Genomic DNA, 20,349 nt, shown 5'->3' with positions numbered 1-20,349 from the left:
ATGTAAGCAGACACTTCTTAGTGACATACCATAGGCTGCCTATTGCATAGCTGCAAAGCAGAATGAGTCACCTGGAAAACAAGCCAGCCCAGCTGAAATAGAAGTCTGCAAACTTCTTTTTTTTTTTTTTTTTTTTTTTTCTTTAAACAAAAGCTTAATAATTAAAATGGCATGTGCTTGTTCAATTTAAGAGATTGAAAAGCTTAGAATGATCGGACATTTCCATACAAATATAAGTGCAAAAGATTATCCAGGATTTGAGATTTACGGATTTATATAAGCGTAACAGTTTGCTTAAAAGATTTCACAATTACAGTGCACTTTACTGCACTCCAGCTAAGCTGGAATATGCAGATGGGAAACACTAATGTATACAGTCTTCTTCTTAGCCCATGGTAATTCTTCATTATTCATTGGTAACTCAGTTTATCAGCACTCACTGAATCTTGATATTTTCCCTTTTTTATTTTTTTTTCAGTTCTACAAATTGTTGTTATATGTATCTGATCCCGATACTGTCCCCATTGTTAATAGCTAGATTACACCAATCTGAATTTAATTCACTGAATCATATTTGGAGACTCATTTATTTAAGTAACGCTAATTGTGGCACACAACTTGTTTTATTTTGTCAACTTGAAGGGCTGAACTACTGAAAATGCAGTGCAAACAGAAGCTGAGGATTTGTGAAAATCAGGTCAGGTTAATTGCTGGGCTTTTGAATCTAACTTCACAGTTACAGAAAAAAATCCTTCATTCTTATGTTCTGCGTTTTCTTACACTTTAATCTTATAAGGTCAATTAGGGTATCATACTGTTGACTTAAATAATTAAGGGTCCAGGAGGCACAATCCTTAATATTATTGGTAAACCCAATAATTACAATAGTTTCACTGCTTTCACTTAGCACTAGTCTCTAAATGCATTAAATTTCTATAGCACCATCATTGTTATTTAATGGTAACACTGCATAGGCCCACTAACATGCTCTAACTGATCCAAAAATATAACGTTACGAATCCTTGGAGCTTATATTTGGATTTCAAAGACCTGGCAGCGGCCTTCCCATGGTGCTCATTAACAGTAGAGAAAATATCTTTACATCTTTTAATTGTATTAGTTCTAGCATCTGCTATAATCTGTCCTATCCTTTTCTAGCTATAGATTACAGTATCTTTTGCATTATTTGAAACTTAAGTAATACTGCAGCAGTCTATGAGTCTCTCGCTAAATATCCTGGTCACTGGCCTAACTGTACCATACTCCTTCCCACCCAGCTTTACTCACCAATTTCCCACTCAGGCTTTAATCAGCTGAGGCTTAAATGAGATACTAACTTTCAGACCGTGAGAGCTATGACTCGGTTATAAGGTCAGTCTCGCACGTTCCTTTCTCCTTGGAGCTTGAGACTGCAAGGCCACCTTTGATCTCAGGCTCAGTATTTGACAACTATTGCCATTGCCTAAATGATGATCTGAATGTGACTTATTCATCTCATTGTTTTAGTTTGCCTCTACTGTTTCATTACAACTTCTCTACGCCTCCTCTGCATCCTTGCGTTAGTATGCAATCGAACAGGAAGACGCGGTTCATTAGCATGAGTCATTAATCAGACACGTTCTCCAGACTCTCCTATTAGCCTTCACCCAATAGTATTGAGCATGGATTACATGTTATCCTGCTTGCACAGCTTGATAAACTAGCCTCTGAGGACTGTTCAAGAGCAATTCAAGACTTTCCTATTATCCAGAGACTAAATTACCCCTTGTCCTTCCTGACCTGGGAATCTTGGGATGTTTGGCTTATTTTTGTTTTCTTTCTTTGCAGAAATTCTACCTCAAAGTGGGGTGGCATCATCAAAAAAAGACAGGTTTACCAGTTCAGGCAATCATTTCTGGGTATTTCACAAACTGTGTTCCATTGGCAGCCACAGATGTGTCACAGCGGACAGTGACTTAGCTCTTCCTGTGGCATAGTGGTTATAACCAGGTGCTCGATACAACTTGGTTATTGAAGTTTTTGCAGCTTTAATTGTATTTGTTGTTTTCTTGTGTCTATGCTTGTGCTCTTTTTTGGATCAAAGATGCAAAGCCAGGCTTAACGTGCCCCACAGCTGTTCCCCTATTACAATATATGCATGTTGGTCATTGCATCTCTGATTTTGCCACTGATTTTTTTCTCTTAGCTCAACCATTAATAAACCACAAATGTCAGACTCATATTTTCAATGACATAATGCAGACTAACACACCATATAACTCACTGAGTCAGGGAGACAAAGTCAAAAAAAGACTTAGAAACAAGATTTTCCTGCAGCACTCTTGAAAACCATGCTCTCGAAAAGTTGAGAGAGAATGATATACTTCATGAGAAATGTTTATTTTAGAGAAACTGGCTTTAATATTTCAAGCTGAGGAACTGAAAGGAAACTTCATTGTGCAATCCTCAGTCCTCACATCTGTCATCTCTTCCTTAAAGACAACACTGTCATGGAATTCACTTGAGTATAGGAAAGTTTAATTAGAGATCCGTGATTTGTGATCATTGCCTCTTAATCCTAGAGCTTCTTGAAATCTATGTTACTCCTAGCCCAACTGGCCCTTCGCCAAGATCACGTGGATCATTAATGATCCATTTAGTGATCTAAGGCCAGTAGAATTAACAGAAGGTGTTTATGTCAGGTAGGCATCTTTCAGTAGAGCTTGGCTAAGATTTTTCCACTGTCCTGAAGCAGGATGAATTTGGCAGCGGGCAAACCAGCATTTCTGAAAATGCTTGAACAAATTATGTAATTTGTTTTATTTATTTCTCTTGAACCTGAACTGTTGATATGGCTTCCCTGCCATTAAGAAATGGAAATCACACCATGCTAAGTCTCCCAAACAGGTCCCATTACATCCGGATGAATAAATTTTCCCTGCAACATATCCAAGCTAACAGCCATATTGAATGGTACGGCTTCTCAAAATGGTAATGTTCAATACTTTTAAAATATCCCTCACTATTTGCTCTTCATATCTGAACTTTTTTACACTTCATTGAGCACATGAAACTTCAGGCTACTTGTGAAGAATAAGAGAAAACCCCAAAATAATGAATTTCCTATATTTTTTTTTTCTCCCTGTCTTGAATGCTACTTTCTCCAAGGCCCTTTGTATCCTATCTTCTTGGCATATACGAGTTTTATTCCATCTGCTTTTTTACAGTGCAGCTTGTTCATTGTTAGCAACATCCTGCTCGAGTGTTTGTAGTTGCCTGTTTGTCCAGTTAAAAACCGTCAGAAGTGCAGTGCCAAGATCATAGCAAGGTGCTGACTGACAATACTGTTCTCTTGTCCATGCTGGAGCAACTTTGAGTTTCCTATTCTTTCCTTTCATATCTCTCTCTTTTCTAACTCACAAGGAGTTCTCTTTTCCTGTGGGGTTTTTTTTTTTTCAGCCCTCATTCTATGGCCAGAGTTTATTTTTACATTTTCATTCAAAATTAGTCTTTTCAAAATAAAATCTTACTACAAATCTAGTACCTTTCAAAATATTATGTTTATTTTCCAATTTTTTTTGCAGCATGTTCTGAGTTTTAGTGATATTTCTAGCCATAATTACTGGAGTTCTCTAGTTACTGAAATCTTGACTTCCAGCAAGAAATACAGATTCAGGTGGGGAAAAAAAAATTGAAAATAATTAAAACTGTATCGCAGTTAAATAATTAAAATCTTTTCAAATTGTTTTGTAAGAATGAAATCGTATTCACCCCAAATACTGTTTTGGGGAAGAGTTTGGAATGGAATCCAGGTTTGTTGAACATCAGTTAAAATATCTGATTGCATCCTGGCCCTGAAATGTTTGTCTTTTTCATTCTATCATCTCCTCTTTGAGATAACTCTTGAACTCACACCTCTGATTTGGTAAAGCCACACTTAGAACTAACATTAACTTCTGTATTCATTTTCTCCCCTCTTATATATGTATATATGTGTGTATATATATATATAAAAAAAATATGGTTTTATATATATGTAAAATTATGTTTGTATATCTGTGTATCTCCTGCATAGCTATGGTCATATTTACAATGTAGATACGCTGGGTATTAGTCAAAACTAGGACTTGTAACCAACGTCACCTCCCGTTCAAGTTGTAGGCTACTGGGTCCTTTGTGGACAGACGCAGTGACGCAGGCTGACCGACTGACCTTGGTTTGAGCAGCGTGTCCTTTCTGAGAGACGGGCGCTTCTCCTGGTCCTGGCTGTCAGAGCCAAGCGCTAGTGCCATTGCCTGCTGCAGCCTAGCTGAAAATCTCAGGAACAAAAAGGAAAAGGAAAAGGCTGTGGCCACAGTCCAGTCTCGAGTCCTGGTAGGGCTTTGCTAGTTAGCTTCTCCCTGGAGGTAGAGGCTCAGGTTCCAGCTCAGGCTGTCATTTACTGCTTATTTACTCCTTATTATTGTCTTGACTGACGGTGTAAACACAGCCTGTGTTTTTTAGATAAATGTGTTAAGAATTCAGGTATGATACACAATAATCTGTCACAACATTTCTAACGTGTTTTGTTTCCCTTAATATTTCTTCTTCCCCTCGGTATATCCATATGAGATGTCTTCAGACTTTATAGTAAGAAAGACTTAAGTTTTTTGAGCAGCTTATTCCATCACGGTCTGAGACTTTTACTTCTTCTTCATTGTAAAAAAAAAAACTGGAAGTAGAAAAATAAGCAGTGGGGAAGAATAAAATATAAATCTGTTTTTCTATCTACTAGCTGTGAATACAATTTGGAATAATATATTTTTGCTATTGCTGATAGAAGAACCAAAATTCCTCAGACGGTCCTGGTACAGATCACACAATACTCACCATGGCTGAGTTATGAAATGATGTGAAAGCAAATTATATGGCGATATCCCCATGGAATGCTATTGGTACTGAATTTTCACTTTAGTTGCAATAGATTATGAGTACTTTTAAAAAGAGTATACACTAATATTTAGTTTTGAAATTATTTGTCTTACTTCCTGAAGAGGATTCGTTATCATATAATGCAGTGTAATGCGTTTGACGGTGGGCATAGCTCCAGGGTATGAGTGGCAAGTGTACCTGGTATGGGTAAGGCTGTATACAAAAGCAGCAATACCTATCCAACAACAGTACAAACACTAAGTGGAATACTGGAAAGAGGTAAATCACTGAGCAAAACATGCTTTCCCGTTCCTAGAGATGCACTTTTTACATCAGTTCCCCTTGTAGTGAAGGCAGAGGGTTTTGCAAGTTGCTCTTCAGGAGGAGAGCCCAGGAGAAACTCAAGAATTTATTTGAGAATGGCCAGAGATAGAAGAAACCAGTCCCTGACATTGCAGTGTAGAGGGGAAGGAATGAGCCTGAACAAGAGACTAGGGGTGAACATAACACCATCTCCAAGGACAAGAACTGTCTGTAATGCAAACCAAAAATTGGCAAAAAATAAGACTTAATGAGTTCAAGCTAGACAGGTTGAGATTCTGCGTTAAAAATAGGTTTTTAGTGCTAAGGAAGGTAGAACTGGAATAAAACTTTGTTTGCTTGGGGCAGTTTTGGATGTTTGTAAGAGGAGCTGGAGAACCATCCATCAAGTGTGCCAGTCCTGTCATTGAGAGGGAGACAGATGACATGATATTTCAAGATCTCTTACAGTTGTATTTTTTATGATTCTATGACTTTCTATTGTTAGCTCATTAATAGTGTATATAAATGTGTAATATTTTAATATTTAAAGCAGTCAGTGTTGATGGTTTCAGATTAAAATAGTCCCTAGACTTGAGAAGCTGAACTTGCTGTTGAAAAAGCAGTGAATGCCTGAAAACGAGTATACAAATTGTATTCATTTAAATGTTTATGGAAAATTGCTTTAGTAGTGGTGCAACTTTGAGCCTGCTTCTAAGGATTTAGGATAGAAATGCTAAAGGAAAATGAGTATTTAAAGTGAACGACAGAAAAATCTAAGCAGCACGCTTTCTAGGGGGAGTGAACTGAAGGATTCAAAAAGGTAGCTGCAGAAGAATGAGGCTCTCAGAGTAACTTTGTCTTTCGGTTGCGTGTTACATGGGTTACATCCTTTGATGTGAAGGGATAGTCAACCCTAAAGGCTAGTTTACAGGCCAGCGCGCGTGTCGGAGCAAGCCCTCAATGCTGTGCACTGTGCGCAGATCAATCCCATTAAGTAACATTTAATAGCTAGAATAATTCCAGTGCGCATAAACATATTTCAAAGGCATACATGAAATAGCTGAATATATTATACAGAAAAGCGGAATTCCTCGTCTGAACCACAGACTTTTACAAAATTCCAGTCAACCACTTACCACATGGTCAGACACTTAGCTTTGATGAATTTCAGACAACAATATACAGAAGACAGATGCTATTAAGGGGTGTCTGAGGTAAAGAAGGGTTTTTTTGGTTGTTTTTACCCAGTCTGGGCCATTATCAGTGCTTCAGAAGACATCTCACAATTGGTGTAGAATTTTGGAGAAGATGACACGACAGCAGCATCTTGGCTGTTTAATCCAGGAAACAGCTGTAAAATGTGGTGTGTGCCAGCTTCCTGTAAAATAGGGTGTAATCCAGCTTCCTTTGATTCTGAAATTTCTCAAAAGCTCTGATTGCCATTTGTTACTACGTACTAAGAATTTAAAGAGAGAGCGTGTTCTGTGAAGACTTTTTCAACTATCTAGAATCTTTATTCGTGTGGCTGAAAAGGAATAGCAGTTGCCTTGATCAACGTTTCCACCCCCCACACACATATTTAATCCCACTCTCAGTTTGGGGATCTCAATTTGCCTGTGACGAGGCTTCCATATAGTCAAGCTAAGAAGTCATCTATGAACATCTGGTTTTGTTACCTTTCTGTTGAAACACTTGCTAAAATGAGTTCTGAATATTCAGGGTGTCGGGTCTTAACACAAAAATGAACTCTAACTTTTGTTCAGTCTTATTCACAAATGCAAACTTTATCCTAATTCAAGATCAAGATTTTTGCCACCACCTCCTCAGTCACCGATACCAGTTCTCATAAATAACAATGTGCCATGGATTGTGATACAAAACTACCCTTCGTTTAAATCTTACTGTGCAGAAGTAATTTAATAAGAAAGTAATTGTCACTGGGACAATCTAATTTTCACATGGGAAAGAATGAGCTCTTTTTGAAGAAAACAAGTCTCTTAAACTCCTTTCACTGAATATAAAAAATTAGCAATGGATTTTCTCATGCTATCATGTTCTCCTACAAACTTGTGACATAAAAAAATATCTCTGGCGTTTCATCAGCTGCATAGATTGGCAAAGCTAAAGAAGGATACATGGGTGAATTGCGGGGCAAGGGACAGCAATTGACTGTTCTTTTTCGACAATACACCTCTCTCAAACCCTCACCAACTAAGTTACAAATGTGCAGACTCCCTTAAGTTCCTTGTGGTGGTGTCTTGAAGAAAAACATTTGAGAAGCCCGCAGACCCTGCAATGTCTCAATGTCTGTAAAATCAGCATAACCTCATCTGTAAAAGCAAGGTTACAGTTATGTGGTCACTTTGCACCAACATAAATCCAGGGTCCTGCAAAAAAAGACAAAAAAAAAAAAAAAAGAAAGAAAGAAAAATCAGTACAGCTTTTTGTGCTGCCTTCATTTGGCTCCTTGGCCAGCCCTGGCATTTCATGGCTGCAGGGAGAACCAGAGTAGGGAACTGACCCTGCTCAGTACTGCCCCTTTCCCAGGGATCGTGTTCAGCCGGATCCCACTGGCTCAAAACTGGAAACCGGTGCTGGCACAAGGGGTGGTAAGGGGTGGCCTGGGAGAGTAGATGAGGGATCAGCAACTTGTCGTAGAACTGTGAATTTTGGGACAATTAAAGTAACCATGAAACCATGACCTCTAACAGATCATGATTTAGATATCTGTTTTTTAAAACTAAGTTCCGAATACTACTACAAGCACATAGTTACTAAACAATTGAGTTCTGATCACGCTTGAATCTTGAAATACTAAACTGTTATTAATACCATATAAGCTGAAAGTATATTTTAAATCATTGGCCACTGTAAGGTTTAGTAGTGGATTTATTATACAGTAGTAAACATCCATTAGAGTTCGTCTTGGTATTGAAAGGCATCTTTGCAAGAAAGAAATGAGCAGTTTACACAATCCATGGACAGGTATAATCAAAAAGCTCAGCTCATTGCTAGAGGTGAGATCAAGTACACTTATATAGCTAACAATCAGACTTCAGATCCTAAGTATAGAGAAGCTACGCAGAATATTTGTATTTACAGCAAAGCACCAGTCTTGCAGCAGTACGGTGGGCAAAACTGGGAGGCAAGCAAGTAGATCTTTGAGCTTTGGGACTTTCAAATAACGTTTGACCACAGCTTTTTCTGAACATCGTCCTTAATTGTCGGAAGAGACATTGGTCTCCCTATTTAAGGGGGAGATGCACTGTTCGTGGAGATGCACGTGCTATAATTGCCACCACTGTTATAATGATACGGGGGGGAGGTTACGTTGATTAAGCTCTGCAGTAAAAAGGTTGTTCGGTTTTACAAATGTTTTTCTCTATACACTGGCGACTAAATCAATCACGTCATTCAAGTCACATGCAAACATAAGCAGCATTCTGAGAATCTGTTCCAGTGTTTTTGTTGCAGAGAACATTCTGCCTCTGAAAGAAACAGTGCTATTTTGAAGTCCACTGTTTCTAAACAAATTCAGTCTTATTAGAGAAGAGTTTAAATTCTCAGCTTCCCTCCTCTATTTGTCACGAAATGTCTGCACAAGAAAAACATGACTCTGCTATAACTTCTGGAAGTTTGCAACAACCTTCATCATGCATTGCTACATCTGCCACAACAGTAAGCCTAAAATAATCTTTAAACAGTTCTCTCAGGTCACTTGCATGGCTTCAAAACTCTTCGGTTAGTTCATTTTTTTCTGATTAAATGAACCAGAAGTAACACCAAAATATTTAAAAGAGATTTCCAAATAGCTTTGCATGGAAGGGTGGTCTATGCAGGGACAGAATATTAACAGTGCAGGCAAGTTTTGTATATTGCCAGAAGTTTGCCCTTCTACATTTACAGAAAATTACTTCTGCATTTTTGTTGTTTTCTGTACCACAAGTGTCCTGTTTGGATTAGCACTGATATTTCCCACTCTGCTAGTCATTGCCTTATCTTTTTCATACCATTTTCATCCTAGTGCTACTTATTTGTTCCTTCATTTTTCTGCAAGCCTTGTTATCTGATCCACAGTGTTGCACTTTAGTGTTGCTGAATAGCACAACAAAGGAAAGAAAAAAAACAAAACAAAAAAAACAAACAAAACCACCCCAAATTGCATCTTCCATTTTGCCCATCTTGACAATAGGACTTGTAACTGGATCATATCACACGTAGAGCACCCCACATCACATCACCTCACCTCTTTCAACCTGCATTCTTAATTTAACTCTTAATTTAATAGGTTAGCATCTTAACCATCTAAGTAATTTCTGTTTCTCACCTGGAAGAAGTTGGAGAGTGGTTTATGGGTTTTGATTCTCATGTGATGCTCTGATACTTTCCTCACTGCACAAACGAAGTAGGTCCATTCTGCAGTAGAGCAGATTAACATGTGACTTGTTTAAAGTAGGCCTTATGCATCTGGTTTCACACTTTTGTGCCTTGATCCTGGGTATCCTTTCAGACACAGGGTTGCTTGGATCCCTGAGATTCAGTCTGGTTGATATATACCTGTCTGTATCATATAACTTTCTGTACAAGAACTTGAGCTCTTCTCTCCACATTGAATCCCCTGCTTCCTTCTTTCCACCATCAGCTCTGAAGTTCCATATTTTCTTTGTTGCCTCTTTATAGAGGTGTCTATAATCTAGTCATGCTTCAGGGAACAGGGGAAGAAAATACTCTTTGCTGAATGCATCCTATCTCGGCTTTCCTCTATTCCCTGTCTCTTCTAACAGCCTCCTCCAGACATGAGAGGGATTGGAAACTGTGTTTGGCAGACAAGCGTAGAGAATCTCTCATGTAAACTGCTAACTCGAGCAATAATACCAAAACCAGAACGATAAATGCAGCTTCTTCTGTCTCTAGCTAGATATCTAAATAAATGACCAGTTTCTCAGACACCGTAAAGCACTGGGCTGATTTCAACGAGTTTCGTATTCCTACATTTTGTCATTCAATATATAAAAATTCTCAGCCAATTCCTGGTAATGAGCCAACCCAATCTATTTTTTTTTAATTAGCGTCTCCAGGTAAACTTGCAATATCTACTTCTGACATATTTAAACCTATCATCAATGTACAAAGTCTCTCTGCTGCACAAATCAGAGTGCATGCGTGCATGTGTGTGTGTTTATCTGACTTGTAAATACCTAGAAATATAAATAAACCCACAGGACTCAAAAGAGTAATATAAAACTAAAGTAAAAGGCAGAAGCAGTTAAATATTTATATTTTTACCAAAAAAACCCCCACATGAATGATAACTTGAATGTCTTCAAGCCAAGCCCTCGTGGCAGGATTTACAAGGTTAAGTAACCAGCTAAACCAGCTCCCCTTATATGAGGATTTGTTATAATTTTTGTATAACAGCACATTTCTTCCATAATGCCTCCTAGCTTTGCAGAAACGTTTTGGTTGCAAAGAAAAGCAAATACAGCAAATTCTCTGCAACCTTTTAAGTTAACTAGACTTGAAACACTCGGTGGAGACTCCCCCCTCCATGCACACAAATAACAGGGAAATTGATTAAGCTATTATTAGCGAGGGAATTTTGTTGTGGGTTTCTTAATAGGCTGTTTTTTTCATTTATTGACATCGCAATCAGATTAATGAATGGATACCTTATCTAAAAAGATTGATTTGATAGCGCAACCTCTATTCTTAAAACTCCTCATTTACTAGGGTAGCATGATAACCGTTTAAGACAAGCACTTCTATTTCTCACCTGGGAGAAGTTAGAGTGTACAGTTGTTTGTGGGGTTTAATTCTCATGTTTGTCTTAGGCCTGATTCAAAGTTCATTGCAATTATGGGAAGATTGTCGGGTAGAGTGTCACTAATAGACTTCACATAAGTAGTAGCCATCATCCGGTTTCTATGTTTTCAGTAGTAAACTGGAGGACAAACTAGGTTTTATATTCACTCCTCTTCCCCCGTCCTCTTTGCACTATCTTCCCTGCAGTGTAAAGCTGAAAATATTGGCTTTGCTTTCCATTTGTAAACAATTCCTTCCTCCCAGGTTTGAAATGCATTAGATGATCTCTTCAGAGAAAAGCTTTTTTCCCACAAAGGCAGTCAAGGATGAGAGCAGGTTACCAGAGAGTTTGGGTATTCTCTATCCATGGGGGTTTCCATAACCTGACTGGATCAAGCCTTGGTCTGCTGTCACAACTGGCCCTACTTGAGGAGAAGGTTTGTCTAGAGACCTCCAAAGTCCTATCCAACAAATTAACCTGTGATAAGCCTTATTTTTTGCTGTCCGTGTACCTATTCTTTGTCTCTTTCAAATCTTAAGACTGACAAAAGGTGAAGAAATTGAGGTGAGGGGATCATAGGTGGAGAGAGTGGTTTAAGCAAAGTGTCCTAAATGCCACACAGGTTCTCACATCATTTGTGTTGTCTTTAAAAAGCATATTGCAAGTGTTAAAAACTATCACAGAATCACCAAATAGTGCATTTGGAGGGCTCCTCTTCAGATTGTCTATTCCAAGCAGAGTCAGAGCAGGTTTCCTCGGACTGTGTCCAGTCAGATTTTTAATATCTCCATGATGGAGACTCTATAACCTCTCTGGAAAACCTATTCCACTGCTCAGTCACCCTCACAGTATTTTTTTTTTTTCTTAGGTCTTAATGGAATTTCTTGTATCTTGGTTTGTTCCCATTGCCTCTTGTCCTGTCTCTGGTTACCAGTAAGTGTCTGGTTCTATCTTCTTACTCGCTCATCAGGTCGATCCCTCCTGAGCCTTCTCTTCTCCAGGCCAAACAGTTCCAGCTTTCTCAGCCTCTCCTTGTATGAAGGACTCTCCAAGCCCTTAATCCTCTTCACTGGACTTGTTCCAGTATGTCTATGTCTCTCTTGTACTGGGGAGTCCAAGACTGAACCCAGATATGTCTTACCAGGGCTGAATGGGGGGGAAGGATCCCCTCCTTGTCCTGCTGGCAACGTTCTTCCTAGTGCAGCCCAGATAATGTTGGTCCTTATTTGCCGTGAGGTTACATTGCTGGCTTATAACTATCCTCACCTTTTTGTTTCCAGGAGGGTCTCATGTCTTAAGGATGAACAAATCACAACTTATGAAGTATACTAATGGGCCAAATATGTGAAATCTTTTGTGTTTGTCATATATCAGTTATATTTCCCAAGCCCAAATTTTCTTTTAAGAATGAGGTGTCCTAAGTGTTTGTGCAGCATCAGGCATCCAGAAACCTGTAACTCACTCTCAAGCATTTCCAAATTGGATAAATGTGAATAGTTGGAGTCCAAAAAACTTGTCACTGTTCAAATATTGATTTCCAAATGATAAGTTTTATTGCCTGAAGAAAGTGATCTCTAATATTATGGAAACTGAAGTCCTCAGAAAGTCTTTGCATTTTTAACTGTGTTATACAGATAGTAAAATTGTGATATTACATTTTTAAATATTATAAAATACAAAAGATAATAATAGATAAATTCAAAGATACTCAATGATTTGTGATCAATTTACTTACATTTTCTCACATGCTGTTTCTTTCCGATGATACAATTTGGAGTTTGGAGTTCCCACAGAAATTATTCTTAATTCATTTGATTTCAATAGATATGATGACCCTTGTAAGCAGTCATTGGCATCAGTTCTTGTCCCTTGATTTTCTTTGAACATTTAGTTTGATGAATCAAAAAGCCAGAAAATCAGGCTTAAAGAAAATCACAGAGACCAGAACGGAACTCCTGAAGGGCAAACCCTCCCTCTGATATAACTGCAAAACTAAAACAAATCAAAGCAAAACAGCTCCCTTTCCACCAATCTATAAAGTAGGCATATATAAGTACACAAATATAATTGCTTATTTGTGTAGTTGTAAAACACATGCCAACAGACGCATATCAAAGCTAAACTTCATAATATCATTGATGCTGATTTAATTTTGATGATTAAAATAAAGTCACTACTTTGCCTTGCTGAGTCTCTGATTTATGGCGTAATAGGAAAGCAATAAAAAGTTCGCTGAAGTTTTTTCTTCTTAATTTTGCACAAAATTACTAGATCTGAGGTAGTTTTGCAATAATATAAAAAATGGAGCATCAGTCGTCTATCACTCACATTCCAATTAATCACAGTTCTATTTAATCACAGTATTTTTCCAGTCTGATAATTAGTGCTCAGATTACTCTCATAATATTCTCCACAAAACCGAAGTCTTTCCCCTCATAGCAAACAGAAATGGGGTCCAGTGAAGGTAAAAACTTGCTTTTTGCTTACTTGGTAAGTCATAGCCATAAGAGTGTAGTCATAAAAGGTGACTATAATGCTAATTTAGGAAATATGAAGGAGAAGAAGGAAATTGGAAAGTAATTGAATATTCTTCGTGCTGGAAAGAGCATGATTAATGATTTTATGTTTAACTCTATTTTTTCATTTTCCACCCAATGAAGACAGATTATTTTCTTGTTGTGCTCTGTGCATGATTTGATTTTGGCAAATTTTCATAGTCATAATCCTGACACGATCCTAAATCAGGAATGGTTACTGGGAGCTGGGTGTCATCAGACCAGCTACTGTGAACAAGTGTAACTCCAAAGACAGAAAGCTGGATTTCACCCGTCATCTATAGTTTATAATGTTGTATTGTAAGTATAAGATAATTATCTTCTACACTGGACAAGGTATACCATTTAGAGTTGTTAATTTTACGTTCTGTTGGTTACCTGAATTAGTGCCACCAATTATTATTTGCATTGGTATTGCAGGAGAATTGGTATAATGTTAATGCAGTCACAACAGTCTGAGAAGTCTATGTTTTCCATTAACGTCTACCCATGGTAATATGACATTAGCTAGAACGTGACCGTGATTGACTGACTTTGTACTACAGAGCTGTCGTGTTTCAAGAGCGACCACTTAGAATCATAGAATGGTTTGGGTTGGAAGGAGACCTTAAAGGTTGTCTCCTTTCAACTCCCTGCCATGGGCAGGGACACCTCCCACTAGACCAGACTGGCTGCCCAGAGGGGTGGTGAAGTCTCCATCTCTGGAGACATTCCAAACCCACCTGGACGCGTTCCTGTGCAACCTGCTCTGGGTGACCCTGCTCTGGCAGGGGGTTGGACTGGATGATCTCCAGAGGTCCCTTCCAACCCCTACCATTCTGTGATTTTGTGATTCTGTGTGAAGTTACTAAAGAGGAATGCTTTTGTTTAGATTAAATTAGTTTTGAATGTGAAAGATGTCAAGTTTCTGCAGTGGAAATCAGGTTAAATTCAGACCTTATCTGTAAGTAGCACATGAGTTTGAAAGATCTTGTGAAAAGTTAGTGAAATGGAGAAGCTTCACCTCACTTCTAGTCCTGAAATCTTCCAGTTCCTGGAATTTATCAGCTCGGGTATATTTGGATTTTATGCTCCCTGTCATATTCCAACACATTTTCCTCTGTTCCCCAGGGAGTGCAGCGCTATTCCTGTAAGCACTATGCTCCACAGAAGGAAGTATAAAAAGCACCTGTTTTGTTAAGAGCATGTGTTATTCAGAGACTGACTTTCTGATGTAATTGCATTTATTACATTTCTTTTAAGGACACGGTAGTGAAAAATCATAATTGCTACATTATATGGCAATCAAGTGCCTCTGAAGACTTCTCTTTTGCCAGCACGACTTATTTGTGGGTTTAACAGGAATTAAAAAGTGCATGTAAACCAGTGCTATTGAATACTTTATATTTGGAAAATTGAGTCAGCTATCTAAAGATCTTGTAAGAAAAATGAGAAGGAAAAATACCTTCCCAAAACCTTGCGTGAATGGGTAGGGACAGCTGTGTGCATGAGCATGTCTCCTCACCTGTGCATGTGTAGGCCAGTGTATGCTCATGTTATTTGTTTCATTTTCCGTCTATTTTAAATATTATCTCAAAATATAATTTATAATAGTAATCTTACTGTGATTTTTGCTGGTGTCCAAGCCTTGTGTCTTACGTCAAAAATGAATGGAGTGCTTTTTCATTGTGTTTTAATGTTCTCCACCTGCAATCCCTCCAATATAATGAAGAATAGGACTCTAATATAGTACTGTAGAGTATAAAATTTAGAGAAAGATTAAACTGTTATGTATTTTTCAAAGTTTGTGAACTGTACACTGGAATGTAGAAGGATGGAAATTACACGTCAATTTATACACCTGCTAGCAAAAATCAACAGACAATTCCAAAATAGCATATTTTTCAGTTTTCTTTGCTTGTTTTCAGTTCAGATGAAAACCTTCGCAGTACTAAAAATCAGTGATTTAATAACTTCCTATTTCTCAAAAAGGGGAATTTTTAGCAAGGAAAGACAAGAGCGACTAATTTAATGCCATCTGAAATACACAGCATTAATACAAGACTTTACGTCTGTCCAGTTGGCTGCAGATCAACAATAGCAGACAAAACTCAGCCAGCTTTTTCCGTAAAAGATGCCTTTCTTTTGTGGGTAATCAAGCTCGCCTCGTCAGTTGTGCATTAGGCTTACCTCTAAAAATAAAGGTCTCCTTTTCAAAGAAATGATGATGTTCTTGACACAAAAGTGTCAGGGAGGAAGGAGGCTGGTGGTGTCCTGATGGCCCTACCATGAGGTAGCTTGGAGTGGGACATCCTCTCCCCTCCTTAACCACAGGGGACCCCACGGGCACTAACGGGGGTTTGCTCTGGTCTGGAAACCAGCAGATCCTTTGAAAGGAAGCACTTACAGGGAAGGTGGGAGTGATTCAGTCCCCCTGTGGGTATTAAGAGAGAGAACAAAGTTAGTTTTGTGTACTAACTACTGTAGTGCTATACGAACTACTTTTTTGCTGTGAAAATTAAAATATGTTTTGCTCTTAACAGTACATATTTCTTTTCAAAAGGTACCCTTTACTTCGGCTCTATTCAGCTGAAAGAGGTCTGTGGGAAAAAGGGGCTACAGTAGGAAGAAATGTGGCGCGTGTGTGTGTGGTGTAAAACAGTGGCTACAGGAGAAGGGGAAAAATACACTTTGAGACATACAGGGTTTAAGAGAGGAAGGAAGTAAAGAGTATCGGCTTCAGCTGTTTTGCCATACCCCGATAAGACAAAATGGATGTATTAAATCCAAACTTAACTAGTGTTGTAGTCCTTAACTGGTTTCTTTTGTTTGAGTAGGTTAAAATCATTGTAACGTACTGATAATACGGGCACAAAACTGTTGCAACTTTAAAAAAATAAGGGGGGGTAAGTTTTAGAAATACTCTGATCAATGCTGTCAGTGTTTGTTGTTTATCCATCAAATGTTCAAAATAAAAATATAACGTTGTGCACAAATAACATTATATTCAGAATTGCCAGGTGTTCTCCATGCGGAGCGCTATAGGGACATCATGTTAATAAACAACTTCGGTTTGTAAATGCAAGCGCAAAGCAGCTCGGTAGCATAAAGGCAAACAAGCACTTGAAGGCGTAGGAGTACCTAAGGAAAAAAAACAGTGTTATTTTTTTCAATAACAATATAAGCTCCAAAATGACAAAAGCGTCTAAAAAAGTGGCTGAATCTCATCTGCAAGCCCGTTCTCAAAAATGTTTTCATTTTGTTAGCGTTGTTTGCTGATGCTAGCAACAGGGCTTGTGAACTGTTTTCCTTGTAAAAATGTTTGGATTTCTTTTCATATGACCTTAACTTTGGGGGTTTAATACTTAATTTAGGAGTAATTCAGGCATCCTTCATTCTGGGAACAGTTACAATGCTTTCTGTTCTAAACATATGACTGTATTGGAATTTAACTAGCTCCTTTATCACACCAGTGAGGATACAAATTAAAAGAAATATTGTTTTTTCCAGTTCATGACCTAAAGTATTTCCTCTTTGTGTGGAGACATGTTAAAAATAAAATCTCCAGACAAATAACATCTCAAGTTTGACCTACTGTATGTGTTTGTGATACATTTCTCAATTGACCAATACACAAGTCTGCAAAGGCAGAAATTAAGGTTGTAAGGGCAGTCTTTGACCAGGCACCTTCCAATGCCTGAGTTTTGAGTTCAAAATGATAAAGGCAGGATTTCTGTATAATTCTATAAACGTAATTTGTATTTTTGCGTTCTAATTTAGAAGGTAACTACCTATCAGTGGGGGAAAATGTGAAAGACTGGATGCAAAGGAAATGCATTGTTTTCAAAAGAAAACAAATGAATTGCTAATATCTTCCTGGCTTTAGATCATATCACACTTCAGTAATAAAATCTCAGAATATACACACAAGGGAGATGCAAAAAAGACAAATAGGCTATAAAGCTCTTGGAAATTTATTGGATAACGTCCAGGCTAAAACTGTCTAAACATAAATTAATCTTATAATAATATTTATTTAGTGTGTTGTACTGAATTGCCAAGTCAAGTTTTTTTATTTGTGTATGTTAAATTTTTTAGATAATGCTTAGGTTTTCACGTACACAACTTAATAGTGCCCCAGCCAAACAGAAGGTGATTATTGTGTTATTCGGTAAATTGTAATAAATAGAAACTATAGTTAAAATGTTAAAACTTCTCATGACAAGGTTGATGTCAACAGCAGTCAGAACCACAAACCATTGCGAGGACTTCTGAACAGAATAGCTAAATTCCATACGGATAATATTATTGTTTTCTGAAAGCGGTGTTTGCCTGCAAAGCCAGCCAGTTGTATCAAGCCTGAATATCACTTTGAGCAATATTTTACCACCTCTTCATTTCAGCAGATTCTTCTCCAGCATTCTCAATCTGCTACATGCAGAGAAAGATTGTATTTTTTTGGCAGGATAAGTCAAACACTTTGCTTGGGGAAAATTCCAGATTTTTCTTTTTTTTTTTTTTTGGTCTTCATGTAAAAAGCCTGTTATCTCCTAGTCTGAAAAAAAAAACCCACAAAACAAAGTAGAAACCCCACACAGTCGCCTCCACTCATTTTGTTGTGGTGTGGCAGTTAACTTTTGGGTTTTAAGTCAAGTGTAAATTTTAGGTTGATTAGCCTTTCCGGTGGTATATTTCCAAGCAAAACTAATAGAAATAAATACCGTGTAGGAGGCTAGTTTTGGTAGCAACACTGCCTTGCTCTGGGTGGGTAAACTGGCTACAATCTCACCCACCATGGCAAACGCCACCCCATGCCACAAAGGAGGTCACGTCTCCTGTGTTAGCAGACCTTTATTTGCTCCATCGGGCTTTCTGCACCCATGCAGATTAGAAGAAATAACTTTTCTGACATTTTCAGACATCAATTTCACATCAGTTAAAAGTGAAGATGCATGGAGTTTAAATGAATCATTTGGGACATTGTGTTTTCGGTTTGAAACGGAAACTTAACCCGTTTCAGTGATTGCTACGTTGTTTTGAGGTAATATTCTCTCAGGGTCATTCTAAACTTAGTTCAGGTTCATCGGGAGGTCCTGAAAATTCATCACCTTTTTCAGCAACCCAATCCAAAATATCATGTTGTAATAAAAAATGAAATGCACACTCTCCCTGGGTTTGGCCTTTGCTATGAACGTTGTTCGTAACTCTGCTATGGCCTGACAGATCTGTATTTCTGCTTTTCTGAGATTTAGTTAACTAATCTTCGTCACCTCTGTCTTCACAAAAAGACCATGTAGACCGTGTTTTATATGACTATTTTATCTATACAGTTACTTTAATTCATGTTCTGCGACGTATTTGAAGCAGTCTATAAAAACTTCACTGATAGAATCCTAACTACCTGGAGAATTCTCTTTGTAGCCTGAAAAACAGTTTAATGACTATCAAAAAAGGCTGATTTGGTCATTTATGTTACCTACTTCTCGGACGCAAAGAAGTAATTATAACATCTTTCTTTCCATTTCTTGAGAAGGATTTATAAAAATACTATTTTAAGTGAGTTAATGCAACTTCCTATTTTCTAACTTCCTATTATGAAAATCCATACAGGAACCACGGGAGGTTTTCATAGTCCTGAATTTTGAGGCAGGCTAGTTGGCCAACTTTTGTGTTAACTCTCCATATAAAGGGGAAAGAGACAGAGGAACTCCTTGAGGGCATGATTTAGTCTTCCTACCTGAAGATCTTGCTTTGGGTTGCTCTTTTGGGGATCTTCTCCGTCTCCATTTGCCACAATAAGCTGTATAAACTAGATCTTTAAGGCTGTGATGTGAATACCCATCAACCTTCTCTCTTTCCCATCAGTGCATCTACAGTGCAGTGTTTACTATACTGTTAACGTTATGTCACGTATATCAAGAATTTCCAACCAAGACAGAAATCTCTGCTAAGAATTGAGAAAACATAGTTACGCTCATGAGTTGTGCAAGGAAAAGCAGTTGTGGTTACCCTCAGCTGGAAAACGCCTTCTTTGAACTTCCTTCTCTCCCTTTTCGATCATACGTTAACCTTCATCATTTGCATTCATACAATCAAATTAATTAACTTGGGATGAATATTTGGAGGAGTGTTAGAATCAGTAGCTCTTTAAAGAGTGTGTGTATCAAGGAAGTGGTAATGATGCATTTGTACTAAACAATTGTAGGGTTTTTGTAAATTTAATTGCTATAATGGATGTATATTAAATATTAATATAAAAAGTTTTCCCAGCAGTATGTCAATGCTCAGTGAATTGACTACACAAAACAGTATTTTTTGCAAAAAATAGATTTTTCTGCTTATTATTCAACGTACATTCATGCCAAATTAAGAAACGGAGCTTTCTTAATTTAAGTTTATTCTTTCCAAGTAATGCCATTTCAGATTTAGCAATTTTTTTGTTCTGTTCCTTAGGAAATAACAGAAGATCGGGATCGATCACGACTGGATTCAATGGTGCTGTTAATTATGAAACTGGACCAGCTTGACCAGGATATTGAAAATGCTCTCAGTGCAGGCTCTTCCCCATCCAGCACCCCGACGTACAAGAGGAGACACATACCTGTAAGCCAGTTTGCTTAATCTTTCTTATTATTCTAAGTAGAACCTGGTTTTACTTCACCTTTTCTTTCTTTCAGTCCTCACATTTATCAGCTCCTTGATTTTAGAACTAGAGCTCTTTTTGTAAAGAATTTATCTTGTATTTTTGTTTGTATGTATGCCCGTACATTTTGAAGGCAGGAATATTGGAATCCAGTATTGCCTTTTGGCATCACTTCA

General features: G+C 37.8%; 1 protein-coding gene across 2 annotated transcripts in view; it reads left to right on the top strand.

The window, feature by feature from the left end:
* DLC1 (DLC1 Rho GTPase activating protein) overlaps positions 1-20,349 on the top strand; it is a 275,274-nt gene that overhangs the window by 74,801 nt on the left and 180,124 nt on the right. For both annotated transcript variants that reach the window (XM_063337039.1, XM_063337038.1), the window contains exon 3: positions 19,984-20,133. In XM_063337039.1, coding sequence (XP_063193109.1) covers positions 19,984-20,133 — 150 coding nt within the window. The remainder of the gene's footprint in view (positions 1-19,983; positions 20,134-20,349) is intronic.

This window comes from Chroicocephalus ridibundus, chromosome 5 (assembly GCF_963924245.1).
Source record: "Chroicocephalus ridibundus chromosome 5, bChrRid1.1, whole genome shotgun sequence".
Lineage (NCBI taxonomy): Eukaryota > Metazoa > Chordata > Aves > Charadriiformes > Laridae > Chroicocephalus > Chroicocephalus ridibundus.
Note: the sequence above shows the minus strand (reverse complement) of the source record. Positions and strands in the feature narration are given on the sequence as shown.